Raw genomic sequence first — 14,704 nt, forward strand, 5'->3', positions numbered from 1 at the left:
GGGATTTCAATGCAAAGGTGGGCACACGGAATAGCGATGAGTTGAGAATAGGGCCATTTGGATATGGGCAGCGAAACCATCGGGGCCAGCGGCTGGTCGACTTTATGGAGAGGGAGAGACTCTATTTGATGAACTCCTTCTTCCAGAAGCGACCGGCCAAGAAGTGGACATGGATAAGCCCTGATGGTTCTACCAAAAATGAGATCGACTTCATCATGGCGACCGAAAGACGTATATTCAGTGATGTCTCTGTGATAGCGAAGGTGAAAACCGGTAGCGATCACCGTATTGTCAGGGGCACACTGAACATCAATGTAAAACTAGAGCGGTCACGCCTGGTGAAGTCCACGCTCCGCCCTGGACGTGCCCAGATCCAAAACCCCGAGCAGTTCCAACTCCAACTGCAAAATCGCTTCCAGTGTCTAGCTGATTGTGGAAACGTGGACGAGATAAATAATGGGTTGGTGGAAACTGTCCGAGCAGTGGGGTCAGACTTCTTCAAGACCCCCGCCGAAACAGGCCCCAAAAGCTCTCCGACGGAACCTTAAAACTTCTTAAGGATCGTAGCGAGATGAGGCTGCAGTCTTCAGACGATATGTCTGAATACGGCAAGCTCAATAGACGAATCTCGAAATACATGCGACGTGACCTGCGGGCCTATAACGCCGCAAGAGTCAGAGACTTAATTGAGCGAAACAAGGGCTCAAAAGTCTTCGCAAAGAATTCGTCTGTTGGGCAAAGCCAAATGACGAGGCTGAAGACCGAGGATGGCAGCGTCATCTCGTCGAAGTCCGAGATCCTCGGAGAGCTCGAGAGGTTTTACGGACAGTTATACACCTCAACACGGCAACCCATCGTCGGTACAGCTCGGGACCCAAGAGCTAAACTGACGCGGCACTACACTGAGGATATCCCAGACATCAGCCTGTACGAGATTAGGATGGCTCTCAAACAGCTTAAAAACAACAAGGCGCCGGGCGATGACGGAATCACGTCGGAACTTCTGCGAGCGGGTGGAAAACCGATACTTTTAGTCCTCCAGAAGCTATTCAATTCCGTCATACTCGAGGGAACCACGCCGGTAGCATGGCAACGGAGTGTGGTGGTTCTGTTCTTTAAAAAAGGCGACAACTGTCTGCTAAAGAACTACAGACCTATCTCACTTCTGAGCCATGTGTATAAGCTGTTTTCGAGGGTCATCACGAACCGTCTCGAACGCAGGCTTGATGACTTCCAGCCTCCCGAACAAGCCGGATTCCGAAAAGGTTTCAGTACCATAGACCACATTCATACGCTGCGGCAGATTATACAGAAGACCGAGGAGTATAACTTGCCACTATGCTTGGCGTTTGTGGACTATGAGAAAGCCTTCGATTCAATCGAAACCTGGGCGGTGCTGCAGTCTCTCCAGCGGTGCCACATCGACTATAGATACATCGAGGTTTTGAAGTGTTTGTATAACAACGCCACCATGCGCATCCGACTCCAGGAAGAGACTACGAGGCCAATCCAGTTGCGGAAGGGCGTGAGACAGGGAGACGTTATATCTCCGAAACTGTTCACAAACGCACTGGAGGACGTTTTTAAGCTCTTGGACTGGAGCGGACGCGGCATCAACATTAATGGCGAATACATCACTCATCTCCGTTTCGCCGATGACATAGTCGTAATGGCAGAGTCGCTGGAAGAGCTGAACACCATGCTCAGCGACCTCAATACCGTTTCCCAACAGGTGGGCCTTAAAATGAACATGGACAAGACGAAAATCATGTCAAATGTCCATGTTGCACCTATACCGGTTGTCGTTGGGAACGATATACTCGAAGTTGTAGACCACTACACATACCTGGGTCAGATCATCCAGCTAGGTAGGTCCAACTTCGAGAAAGAGGTCGCTCGAAGAATCCAACTCGGATGGGCAGCATTTGGGAAGTTGCATGAAGTCTTCTCGTCAAAAATCCCGCAGTGTCTGAAGACCAGGATGTACAACCAGTGTGTGTTGCCAGTGATGACGTACGGTACCGAGACATGGTCCCTAACTGCTGGCCTTTTAGAAAGGCTCAGAGTCGCCCAGCGCGCGATGGAGAGAGCTATGCTCGGAGTATCTTTGCGCGACAAAATCCGAAATATGGAAATTCGCCAAAGAACAAGAGTTACAGACATAGCTCTCAAAATATGCAGGCTGAAGTGGCAATGGGCAGGCCACGTCGCTCGGAGGACTGATGGCCGCTGGGCCAGGAAGGTGACTGAGTGGCGACCGCGGACCGGAAGACGCAGCGTGGGCAGACCTCCCACTAGGTGGACCGACGACATCGTCAGAGTGGCGGGGAGCCAGTGGATGCAGGTGGCGGCTTGTCGTTCTACGTGGAGGACCAAGGGGGAGGCCTTTGTTCAGCAGTGGACGTCTCTCGGCTGATGATGATGATGATGATGATATCAATCCCTACTAAAAACCAATTCCAAAGGTATACATTTTTAATCCAATTCCTTGTTTGACTAATTGAGCTTAAAATTAGGACCAGTGAGTACGGGCGACATACGTATTACGTGGAACTTTGTATGTCACATTCTTGATCACAATAGTGGTTGGGGTCTGAAGTTAGCTGACGAAGTTCTTGGTAGTTGCCGATGTTCTGACTTCTGATCTAATCATGGTCACGGGAATTTCTGCTGTATAGGTGCTGTGCATTTGGTATTGTCGAGTGTAGGTGGGTTTATTGATTTTGTTGTTGGGTAGATTCGGTTTGGTAATGTGGTTTTAAGAGGTTATTCTTAACTTCGTTTCACCACCAATGATTGTACCTGTTTTCCTGCTTTTCTCTTGAATTTTTCCCGAATTTTCTTTGCTATAATCACGGAGCCCGATCTTTCCAACGAATGCAAAACCGTGAAAATCAGTTCGTGCGTTCTGGAGTTATAGCGTCAGGAAAGAAAATCCGACTATTTTTTTATAATAATATGTAATAGATATTAATATTATAAGCTTAGTTTAAGACCTAATTCTGTATCAATATGGTGCAGTGGAAAAATAAAAAAATATTTACACAGCATACTCACTTGAAGTGATTGAAGTCAAGAGTGGTGATGTTTCCACTGCACAGCGGGAGACAGGACTCCGGTAGACCTTTAGACCGGCAGCACGGAGTATGGTCCATGCCATTGGCCAGGCAGCCGAAGGTCACACCAGCCCAGGGAGCGCAGATCATCAAGTCTGTGACCTGCAGCTAGGAGTTACAAACGGCTCTCGTGGGTGATAGTGCGTTAGTCACAAGTGATGTGTAAGTGTGATGGTGATTATGAAGTGGGGATTAGTTTTTGACTTTTTTGTAATGGTGGTGATTTAATAATGGTAATGATAGGTTGGTGGTTTTTTGTTGAAGTGCAAGGTTTAATCAATTGTCTGACGATAGTCATCATAGTTAATTTTGATTTTATATCTTAAGTTTCAGCAGTTTTTTGAATGATTTTTATCTTCTGAAGTGCAAAAATCTATCGATATTTTTTTATAACTCAATTTCAAAGCTCGATATTTTCATATTTCTTTTTTACCAGAAGTGCAAAATTTGTAAACATGTAAACTTGATGAATTCCAACACTGAGAGATGTTTGATGACCCCAACTTACTGCAATTTCGAAGGTCTTGGTGGGGTCACAGAGTTTGTCGACGCAACCGTAATGGTTGACCCCAGCGGCCACACAGCATCCACGAACATCTGGCAACTTGGGGGCTGCCGCTACATCCGTAGACTTCATTTTCCCAGGAGTCAAAGTCAAAGACCTGGATTTGAGAAAAGGGGTAACAAAATTGTATGAGAATAGAAATGGAATTTAACTGGTAATTGTATATCAGTGGAGCCTTTTTTCTTGACATGAATGGAGGCAATGTAGAACACAGGATTATCCCAAAAGAGAGTTGGAATAAGCAATAGACTTTATGTTAAACACATCTTTTACTCCTGTCAGTAGAGTAATTTTTCGTAATTAATATCATCATAGGTTTATTGACCCACTTATCACCACTTATGTTATCCATATAAAAGAGTGAGCCTATGTATATCAGAAATAATTCCAGAATGCTTGTGGATATTCCAGAAATTTTCGAATTTCCGAAAAATCTCCAATTTTACTACGAAATCCAAATAATATTTAGTTCACAATTAAAGTATCATAATTATTGAAGTAAATTGCGGTTTACAATACAGATGATATTTAAAATATATAATTACAAAATTCTCTTTAAATGCCTTTCATTTGGTTTATAAATATTTTATAGGAATTTGTTTTCAATTCTCGTAAATACCAATTTTCATACTGGTTTATATAAAAAGGTGGCTTTGTTTAATACTAGGTACTAAAGCAAGCTACCATAATTATAATCAAATAATACAATTCCAACAAAACGCTTATGAATTTTTGAATCGTAGGCAAATATAATAAAGCAGTGGAAACAAAGGAAGCGGGGATTTAACACGTATGGGGATTTATGGTTTGTGAATTTCATGGAAAAGTTCTTAACAAAATACACATTTTACCATACTATTGTGAGTCTATACTTTAATAAGTCCATTTAAATCAGTGATGGTCCGTGACCACCAAAAGACACAATCTTTTTTTAATTCAATGACATAATCAGGGTGTGGAAAAGTAATGGTAATAGTGGTTGCAAATCTAACAAGAATGATATAAAAGTGGTCCTTGACTAAGAAAAGGTTGGGAACGACTGATTTAAATAAGTATATTATATATAGCCCTTAATATGGATAAAACTAGAACAAAAGCGACCTTATCCGAATAACCTTTTTAATCAATTGTGGACAACCACTAAAATTACTAAAAACCGACCAGAATTTAAAGCTAAAACATCATAATCACTCACCTGATAGCATAACTAGGCAAACTGGAACCATGGATGTTGTATGACGTCACCGTGATCTCATACATGGTGAATGGCAGAAGATCGTTGACGACAAAGTAGGTCTTGTTCGGAGGCACTTTATACGTCATCGGCAGGACTGTCTTCATCGTATCATTGTTCTTTATGGAGCTTTCTGATGGGTCTATTAAATGGGCATCAAAGGACCGCAATGTGGTCACGTTCACCACATATTCTATGACCGAGTCTGTATTCTCCACTGGAGGACTCCAGGATACGTTTAGCTGCTTTTCATTTAGAGGATCTACTTCCACGTCCTCTGGTGGACTTGGGAGGAGTTCTGTGGATGAAATGAGGAGTTAAGAATTGTTGTGATTGAGTATTGGCTTTAGGATTTAGAATTTTAAGACGAAAGTTCTATGTTTTTAAATGTATTCGTTTGTGTAATGTGGATCTACTAGTCAACTGCTTTTCTTTAGTTAAGTGTATTGTAAATTATGAATTCAATTGTAATGTAATTTATATACTTTGTATAGTTTTTACTATTAATACTTTGAAATAACACCTTTTAAAGTTAAATTATTTTTATATCGGTATTAACAATCAACTTTTAAACATATAACCGCAAACCAAAGTCCAAAACCATAAAACCTTTTCTTAAAACGTAAACACAATAATCTTACCAATGCCTTCAACAATGCAGGCCAAGGTTTTCTCCATGTACGATGCGCAGGAGTAGTGAGTCTTGATGTTGTCTGTCACCGGAGTGAACTCTCCGCGGCAGACATCTTGGCAAATGTCTGGCACTCTCTCCTGGACACAGCATGGCACGTGGTTGCGACCGTCTGCCATGCACCTGGTGGAATTATAGCATTTATAGTAAAAGTAAACACTAAAACAAAGGCTATTTATATGTTATAGGTATGTCTAAGTATAAACAATCTGAAACAATTTTTTATGGGACCAATTTTCAGCTAGTATGTGTCCAACAAAAAAAGAATCACGCTGTTCGGTCCATAAACCTCGACGTAACCGGAGTACATACATAGAAAAAAACCATACCGACCGAATTGAGAACCTCTTCCTTTTTGGGAAGTCGGTTAAAAACAAGAAATTAACGAAAGCATTATTATTTCTGTTAGTTTATAAGTTGGATTAGCTACACATATTAATATTATGTCTCAGTCCTAAAAAGTTTTTTCTGTATATATTATTTTTCTGGTATTTTTAAATCAAATCATTTATTGCTTAGGTGATTGTAAGATATTCGCTTAGCTTTATGTCTCAACTTCTTCAATTGTTCATTTTAATCCAAATAGACACAAAATAGACAAATCTTATACTACAGAACCGTTGAAAAAGACGCAAAGATTAATCTTCGTTTAAATATATCTTCAAATAGAAATCTATCAATGCTCAACTCTTCGACTTACTGCAGGGATATCTCTATTGAAATGTAATTTACCGTATTTCTCGTTTCCTTACCGGACAGAAAACTCCAAGTTTATTGGACCCTTATAAACGGCTGCTAGCTCTTGATAAATGGGTGTTTGTAAAATAGAATATACACGGTGTAACAAAAAGGGGGTATATATATCAAGTGCACGGTTTCTAGATAACATAACAAACGATACGGGAAGGGTTTTTTAAACTCATGTTTTCATGAGATATGAATTTTTCCATTTTTTTATTTTTCATGCGAATTAAAATAAGGTGGATAGATAGATAGGTACTAGGCGATCAGATTTACAGAAGAAATGTTTCGTAATTAGCGAGTGACCCCTGTAGCGTTGTGACACGTTTGTATGATTTAAAATCAAGAACTATGCGACACCATATTTTTTTAAAACGTATTTTAAGCTGAAACTTTGTGTAGAGATTCTATTCAACCTGTATTCTTCAGTGCTTCTTGATGTATATGGGTATTTTGTTACACGCTGTATACACAGTAGGTATATAAATACTAGGTCCGATTTATCTTAATAAATGCACGGTGATTGATTGCCTATTTACCGGACACCGGGGATAGATTTCGGTGATTCTGTTTCGGCTAATGTATCGACGAATGGTTATTTTTAGTCGCTAGTATTGCGTGTTGTGTGCCGAAGGTGATGTGAAAGTGGTACAGTAAAATGGGGTGAATAGGGATCGAGAGGTGAATAGGGACAGAAGAGGGGTGAATAGACTCTATGAAGAATTTCCCTATACCTATTCACCCCTCTTCTGTCTCTATTCACCTCTCGATCCCTATTCACCCCATTTTACGGTAATGAGATTATATATTATTGTAGTTTAATCGAAAAGATTATCGTAATGAGGGTTTCGTTATATAAAATTAATAATTTCGTGGAATTCATATTTTGTTAAGTTGTATTGTTTTATGTGTGATCGCATTAAATTTTTGAGATAACAATTAAATTATGACGTGACACTTCAATACTAATATTCAACCTAGGTACTAACTTTCAGATTGTAAAATGGATTCTAAAACGAATGGCTTAGTAAACATAAGAATGGCTTTACCACAATTCCCTATTTACTTTTAGATGAATGGCTGCTTATTTCAAAATTATAGCACAAAATTGTATCATCGAGCAGAAGATTATAAGCAGAACATCACTTACAACAACAGCTTAAAATACTTTTAAGAAGCAATAAGCGTAACCGTAAAGTATAACGGCCTCATCTAGTTATTTCAAAAATTGACGTGTAAAAGTGTTATTTTGTAACTTGCAGAAATAAATATCATTAATCATTTAACTCACTTGACGATAGCAGGGAAGTCAGGCTGGCAGGTCTCAGGGTCCTGTCCCGTGCCCTCCAGGATGGTCTGTATGCTGCAGAAGCCGAGGCAGGACTTGGTGACGTTGGCAGCGACGCAGCAGTCTGTGTAGTTGTGGGACAGAGCCAGGGATGAGAGCGTCGGGATGTTGGCTGAGTAACTGTCTGTCACATTCTGGTTCTCTGGCGGAGTCAGGCCTCTTGATATCACTGGAAGAGAATTGGTTTATTAGTTTAATGTTTGGTTTAGTTTATCGATAAACGTGCACCACCGCACTCGAGAGGTTACTTAACTTAGTCCTTAGCAATTGTTTTATTTCTTTTCGATACAAAATAACTATAACTATGTTAAGGCAATTATTAAATGTCTCTGATTACGGTAGAAGTGATGTTTTTTCTCTTAAGTTTTTTTATACGTATCTTTAGTTTTAAAGGGTTGAGTGTTGTCACAAACTCAAGATAGTAGCAGTAGATTTATCCAAAATCTCTAAAATAGTTTAAGTAGATTGAAGATGTTTTACATTACTTCGATTGAATTTCTGTCAAAAAACCTTGATTCATCTAGATTTTATATTAAGATTCTTAATTAGAATCTCATGTTTCCTGTCATCGAGAATATTTCGTTTAAGGCAGTTATTTCTCATCTTATTCTGCTTACTAACCTGTTAGTTTATGGAAGCTCCTGACTGGTGGTTCAGTGTTCAGCTCGCACATGTACAGCCCAGCATCTGATGCCTTCACGGACTTGATGACCAGCGCCCACACGTCTCCACCCTTCGCGATACCAGGGCCTGGGAGAGGCTCGTCAGCTGAAAATGATCAATTTATTAGTACATACATACATAGTTGAAGCAATAGAAACAATGTAACCTTTGACTGCACGGTTGGCGCGGTGGCTGGGCAACTGGCTGCCGCGCAACGTGTAGCGGGTTCGATTCCCGCACGGAGCAACACTTTGTGTGATCCACAAATTGTTGTTTCGGGTCTGGGTGTCATGTGTATGTGAACTTGTATGTTTGTAAACGCACCCACGACACAGGAGAAAATCCTAGTGTGGGGCAACGTTTATTATAAAAAAAAAGAATGTAACCAAGAATTGTAATCTGATTGGAAAAGAAACCTATAGAGTTTCTTGCTCGTTCTCCTCCATAGGAATCTACACTTTGGAACGAGCAAATAGCTTCACTAGAGGGCTGACCGATAGACAGACGTTATTAATATTATTATATTTGCTTTGACGTTCAAGAGTGCCTTCCTGGTCTATTTGAAATAAATAATTTTGACTTTGACTTTGACATAGGCTTTTGTCCTCTGTGGGTAGATATAAACTATAGCGCGCAACTTCATAATAATATGATCCTTAGTAAAGACGTTAATAAAATACGTTTTTTAACATCCTTGATCCATACATACTTCAATTCAATTCAATCCATTTATTGCAAACATAGGTATGTAGTAAAATACATGATGACATATACATAGTGATAGTGTTCCATGTTTCGCCTGTTGGCATGCAATGTTAAAAAATCTTTAGCTTCATTCAAATTCATGTTTAAGAGACCCTTTAATACTTTAACCTGTGGACTAAACCCATGACCTCATGTTCGATTTGTAAGTTGTAACAATGACTCGCCAAAAGAGATCTTTCCTCCACCCCAATCCCAAGGGGATTGCTAAGGGTCGGCCAAAAAGTCTTATAGTTTTGTTCTTCGAAAATTCCTAGTTCTTATTCTGAAGCCGCAGGCAGAAGCAACATGGACGTGACAACCAATGTCAAAAGGAATATTGGTGCAGGGGTCGTGAACAAGTGGGAGTGTAAGCATGTGCTCAAAACACATTGGAATTAATAACATAATTGGTGAAATGTTCTTGTTTCATTGAATATTGTCTACCCCTTTGGCCCCTTTGGGTATTATGTTATGCCATGTATTTTATTATATTTACTAACATTTGCTATCAATATTTACTTAGAGATATAGAATTTGTAGTCTCTTCATTTATTAATTTAGTGTCCCTAAGTCTCACGAAGTTTCTATTACAAATTGAAATTGAGTCCAGTCAATACTGAACTTTGGGTGGACTAGAAATAGGGTTAAAGTTTAAACTAAGACCTTTATAATAGCTATCACAAATAACTATTATGTAAGTTACCAATTAAGTTTAGAGTGTATCGTTTATAGTATTAGGTAAATCTTAACATATATTACGGTTTTTATTTCTTTAAAAGGCGTCTGCGTACGCTGTTCATGATTAAGAGTCCCTCTTTGACTCGAAACTAGTAGAGCTTTCTCCATAACAATTACAGTTTTATTTATTTATGTATATTACAAAATTAAATTATATTTGATGGGTCGACGTTAGGCCGCTATCTCGCCTGGTGGTAAGTGATGATGCAGCCTACGATGGAGCACGTCTGTCCATAACGTAACGCATATACGTGAGTAAACTGATTTTTTAGTTAATAGTCTCTGAGCTACCTCATAAAAACAAAAAGCGTGATATTTAAAGAGAATCTAAGTAACAGTTTTCTGTTTGTATCAGAAGCTATTATAATTGCAGATTCAGGGAGCTCCGTAACACGTAAATAATGTATTTGGTGCAAGGTCGGCTCCCGGCTTGTGTACGAATTGTTTTTCTACTGAAACCCCAAGGAAAATGCTTTTTAATTTCAGTTTTTTTTAGCACGTGTAATTGTTTTTTGATTGTCTTGAACGTGAGGTTTTAAGTATGAGAGTCTTAAGGTAATGTTTAATTTTGTGATAAGTTCTATTTTCTTACTGAAACATATACTTTCGACAATATATAGATTTGAAATTTAACATGACGTCGATTCTAGGTACATTTTATACGGAAAAATGACGTACTTGCCCTCACTCCTAAATATAGATTCGTTTAATCTAATTATAGGTGTCTTAAAAAAGTGATGTTGCGTTTTATGATAAGTTCTAAATTAGGATTTTATGAGGTTTGAAAACTTAATTAATGAACCCTTGAAACAGATAAATTATCTTCATAAACCTCTTAGAAAGGTTTAAATTTCAATTACGTATTTTTAGATATTTGAGAGTTTAAAAACACTGAGCTATTTATATATTAACTTAGTGAAAATCTGACCTAATAAAAATCAATGCTTCCTCTAGGAAGACCTTTAGGTCTATGTTACCATAAATCTCTATCTCCTTCCAAACAACAAAATACATCCAAAACCTAAATCATTATAATTACGATTACGATAGACACATCATCATCATCATCAACCGAGAGACGTCCACTGCTGAACAAAGGCCTCCCCCTTAGTCCTCCATTACTTACAATAGACACGGCACACATAATATTACCACGATAATCAAAAGCTGCAATACTCACTATCATCATGAAGCACCTCGACCCTGTCATCCCTGGTGACCCTGACGCCTCCTGCAGTCAGGACCCGCAGGTCTTTTGCCCTCCTCCAGAGCACTGGCCGACCTTTGGCTCCCAGCACGACGCAGGTGAGGAGGGCATCCTCCCCGCTCCTCACAGCCACTCCTCCCACCGCCGGAGTCCTCATGTAGGCCTTGGATTCCTCCACTTCCTCCTGGGAACTCCCTGTCGAGACGCTGGCACTCTCCACTGACTCATTCTTAACTTGTTCTGTGGACAAAGAGAGATGGTGGTTAGATTGTTTATTTTGTTGATTGATTACGAACCTAATTGTTTTGAATTAAAGTTAGTTTTTTGTTGTCTGTATTTCTACGATATTTTGCGGTATAAGATTAATGTGTTGTAGTGTCATAACGTTTTACTTTTAAGCTGTAAAAAGTGTTTTGTAACACGAGTTATGAAGTAATAAAATGATGTTCACTAAAATACATACTAAAGTAGTATTGTTACTAACACAACTATGTACTGAATCTTTTTTAAGGTCTGAAATAAAAAGCTTATTATTACAAGTATATTATATTATCCTGTTTTTAATAGAATGAATATTAGTTTAAGAAAAGAAAAGCTTTACCAGTTTGACTGAACATTTTCAAACATTACTAAACAGTTGATTTGTAACACACCTAATGTCTCTTTACCCAATAATGCCAACAGCATTATGTCCATCCATGTATTAATGTGCATAAAGCTCTAAAATAGATAAATAATGATTAACAGACAAACTTTATACTAACACACACCCAAACAGGTATCTTAAATCTAATTAATAGAAAACAAAACAAAATAAACATAAACAAACACTACAGATAAATACATTTATAAACAAAAACATTTCAAAACTGAAAATGAAAATATGAACAACGAAACAATAGATCCCCCCTCAGGTACAAAACCACAATTAGGTAAAGTTGTACGCCAAATAACTTAAAGTCAGAAAACAAAATAACTTTCTATTCTAAGTATTGATACACTGTCATACTTCAAAAGGCCTTTTGAAGGATTTAAAAGGCCATTTGGACCTTCCCTTCACCTCCAAAAAGGTCATCTACTTCAGTTCGCTGGCGAATACAAATGCTCTCAAAACTTTTGTGGTCGGGTCCCAGTGTAGACGATTTATTTGTCGTAAATCTTCTTTTCAACTTTATTGTTGAAGGTGTAGAGTAGAAAATCTGTTGGAAAGTTTTGTAAGAGTATAACTTGATCTGCTATATGTGCATTGTGTTCAAAGGGTTGTGTGTAACTTTGTGCTATGTTAAAGTGAAGTATATTTTGTCAACCACAATACTGTTTGTTGATTTGTATATTATATTAAGAGTGTATATTACGTTTAATATGAGATGTAAGAGTGCTTTTCCACCAGAGATGTGCTATGCTACGTTGCTGTGGATGCGTTTAGCTTCCACCTATTATATTCATTCGTACACATAGGTTAGCATTGGTGGAAACGGGCTCAGCTAAGCTATGTTTTTTTTTTATATGGAAAGTTGCGTGCTATGGATGGTTTCCCTACTATCGATACATCGCATATTCGAGTTGCGCATCTTCCTCGCACAGCTATATAGCTTAGTATCGACATTTTTATATCATTCCAATCTTTATAAACTGGAATAAACTAAAAAAAAAAGAACGTTTGAGAACAAGTAATTTAAGATCCATTATGTAAAGAATAAGAAACTAAACAAGACAGAATCGATTTAAAAACATAGCACCAACATAATCACGACTTTCAACCTTAACACGCTAGCAATAGAAAGCAATTTCTCATTTTAACTCAACTCTGACACAAAGCATAATATTTTGCGAATATTTAAAATAACAAGCGATTGTGTGCCTTCATAATATTGAAATAAATTATACATTCGCGTTATCGTTCGCATTATTATGTTTTGTAAGCATACATATACAGCACACACGGCTTCAGATCGAGCTACACAATACCAGTTTAAGATGGTCTCGCTTTGTATGGTCTTTTCTCACAATCGAAGGTCAGTTTATACTGGTTTTTTGTATCTTGGTGTGAGTACTTTCTCATAGTACTTTTATCGAGATTTATATGAACATAGTCCAGTCAATTTAGGAATTCACCTCGGAATTCGAGATACCCAGCTGTAATTTTGTATATACTTGTATTTTGACCCCTAAAACTTGTCTCAAAGCCTACATATGGTAGGGTGTAAGCAACCCTTAAAATTCAGGGTCAAAGGGCCCAAAAATGGTTTTTTTGCAGTTTTTTCGAAATATCTCATTTCCTATGGGTTTTTGGTAATTGTATTCAATAGCAATATTGTAGCATACAAAATTTTCTACAACTTTTCTATAAACTTTTTTTTATACGGTGAACCGTTTTCGAGATAGAGGGCGGAGAGCGCGCGGTCACTGCATCTCTTCAAAAAAATTTTTTTTCGTCTAACCTATCCGTGATGGTTGTCTATGGATAGGACATAAAAAAATACGTCATGGTTCCTAAAACCATTTTTCGTCAAAATCAATCGTTTGAAAGATAGACGCTTCCAAAGTGGAAAAATGAGGTCTATCGAATGTGTCCTACACCCCTAACTTTTAAAATAAGTTAGTAAGAAAACTAAAAAAAATATATGCTGTAGATTTTAATGAAAACTTTCAACGAAAATTGGTTTGAACGAGATATCATAATTATTTTTTAAGAATTGATTAAAAGAATTGAGAAAGTGGAAAATTAAGTGTGTTTTTATTAAAAATGTATCAATTCTTAAAAACTAATTATGATATCTCGTTCAAACCAATTTTCATTGAAAGTTTCCATTAAAATCTACAGCATATATTTTTTTTAGTTTTCTTACTCACTTATTTTAAAAGTTAGAGGGCAGGACACATTCTATAGACCTCATTTTTCCACTTTGGAAGCGTCTATCTTTCAAACGATTGATTTTGACGAAAAATGGTTTTAGGAACCATGACGTACTGTCCTATCCATAGACAACCATCACGCATAGGTTAGAAAAAATTTTTTTTCTCGCTCTTCTATCTCGAAAACGGTCTGACCAAAAAAAAGTTTATAGAAAAGTTGTAAAATATGCTACAATATTGCTATTGAATACAACTACCAAAAACCCATAGGAAATGACGTATTTCGAAAAAACCGCAAAAAATCGATTTTTGGGCCCTTTGACCCTGTTTTTAAGGTTGCTTACACCCTACCATATGTAGGTTTTGAGACAAGTTTTAGGGGTCAAATACAAGTATATACAAAAACAGCTGGGTATCTCGCATTTGAGATTCTTACCTAATTTAACCTTATTTGACTGGACTAACAATAGGTTCTCGATAAGTCAAATTTACTTTTTGCAGTATATTGCTTATAAATATTGGAATTTTATTATATTTTAGCTCGATTTTCAGTCGTTTGTAATGTAAATTTCTTTAGGATAAATACAAATATGTTTTACTAGAATATTTCTCAAGGCGGGTAATGTGCTATATTTAAAGCTCTATTTATCCACACCACACCACATACATCACATCGGCGACGGCGACCTCTCGCGTCCGGCTTTGGTTCAGGCCATGGTGCGGAGCGAGGGGGACTGGGATGCCGTCTCCTCCTTCTGCGAAGCAGTCATGCTAGTTAAGGAGGAGGCGGGACGCGTGAGG

The 14,704-nt window shown here is 38.1% G+C and overlaps 1 protein-coding gene across 2 annotated transcripts in view; it reads right to left on the reverse strand.

The window, feature by feature from the left end:
- Positions 1 to 14,704, reverse strand: part of LOC118271670 (Ig-like and fibronectin type-III domain-containing protein 1) — a 169,145-nt gene that overhangs the window by 25,702 nt on the left and 128,739 nt on the right. The window contains exons 6-12 of one of the 2 annotated variants that reach the window (XM_035587802.2): positions 11,021 to 11,287; positions 8,317 to 8,463; positions 7,639 to 7,864; positions 5,557 to 5,729; positions 4,877 to 5,213; positions 3,625 to 3,778; positions 3,058 to 3,224 (exon numbers count right to left, since the gene is read on the reverse strand). In XM_035587802.2, coding sequence (XP_035443695.1) covers positions 3,058 to 3,224; positions 3,625 to 3,778; positions 4,877 to 5,213; positions 5,557 to 5,729; positions 7,639 to 7,864; positions 8,317 to 8,463; positions 11,021 to 11,287 — 1,471 coding nt within the window. The remainder of the gene's footprint in view (positions 1 to 3,057; positions 3,225 to 3,624; positions 3,779 to 4,876; positions 5,214 to 5,556; positions 5,730 to 7,638; positions 7,865 to 8,316; positions 8,464 to 11,020; positions 11,288 to 14,704) is intronic. The other variant, XM_035587803.2, reaches the window with a different exon arrangement.

Source organism: Spodoptera frugiperda, chromosome 5, assembly GCF_023101765.2.
Source record: "Spodoptera frugiperda isolate SF20-4 chromosome 5, AGI-APGP_CSIRO_Sfru_2.0, whole genome shotgun sequence".
In the NCBI taxonomy this organism is placed as follows: domain Eukaryota; kingdom Metazoa; phylum Arthropoda; class Insecta; order Lepidoptera; family Noctuidae; genus Spodoptera; species Spodoptera frugiperda.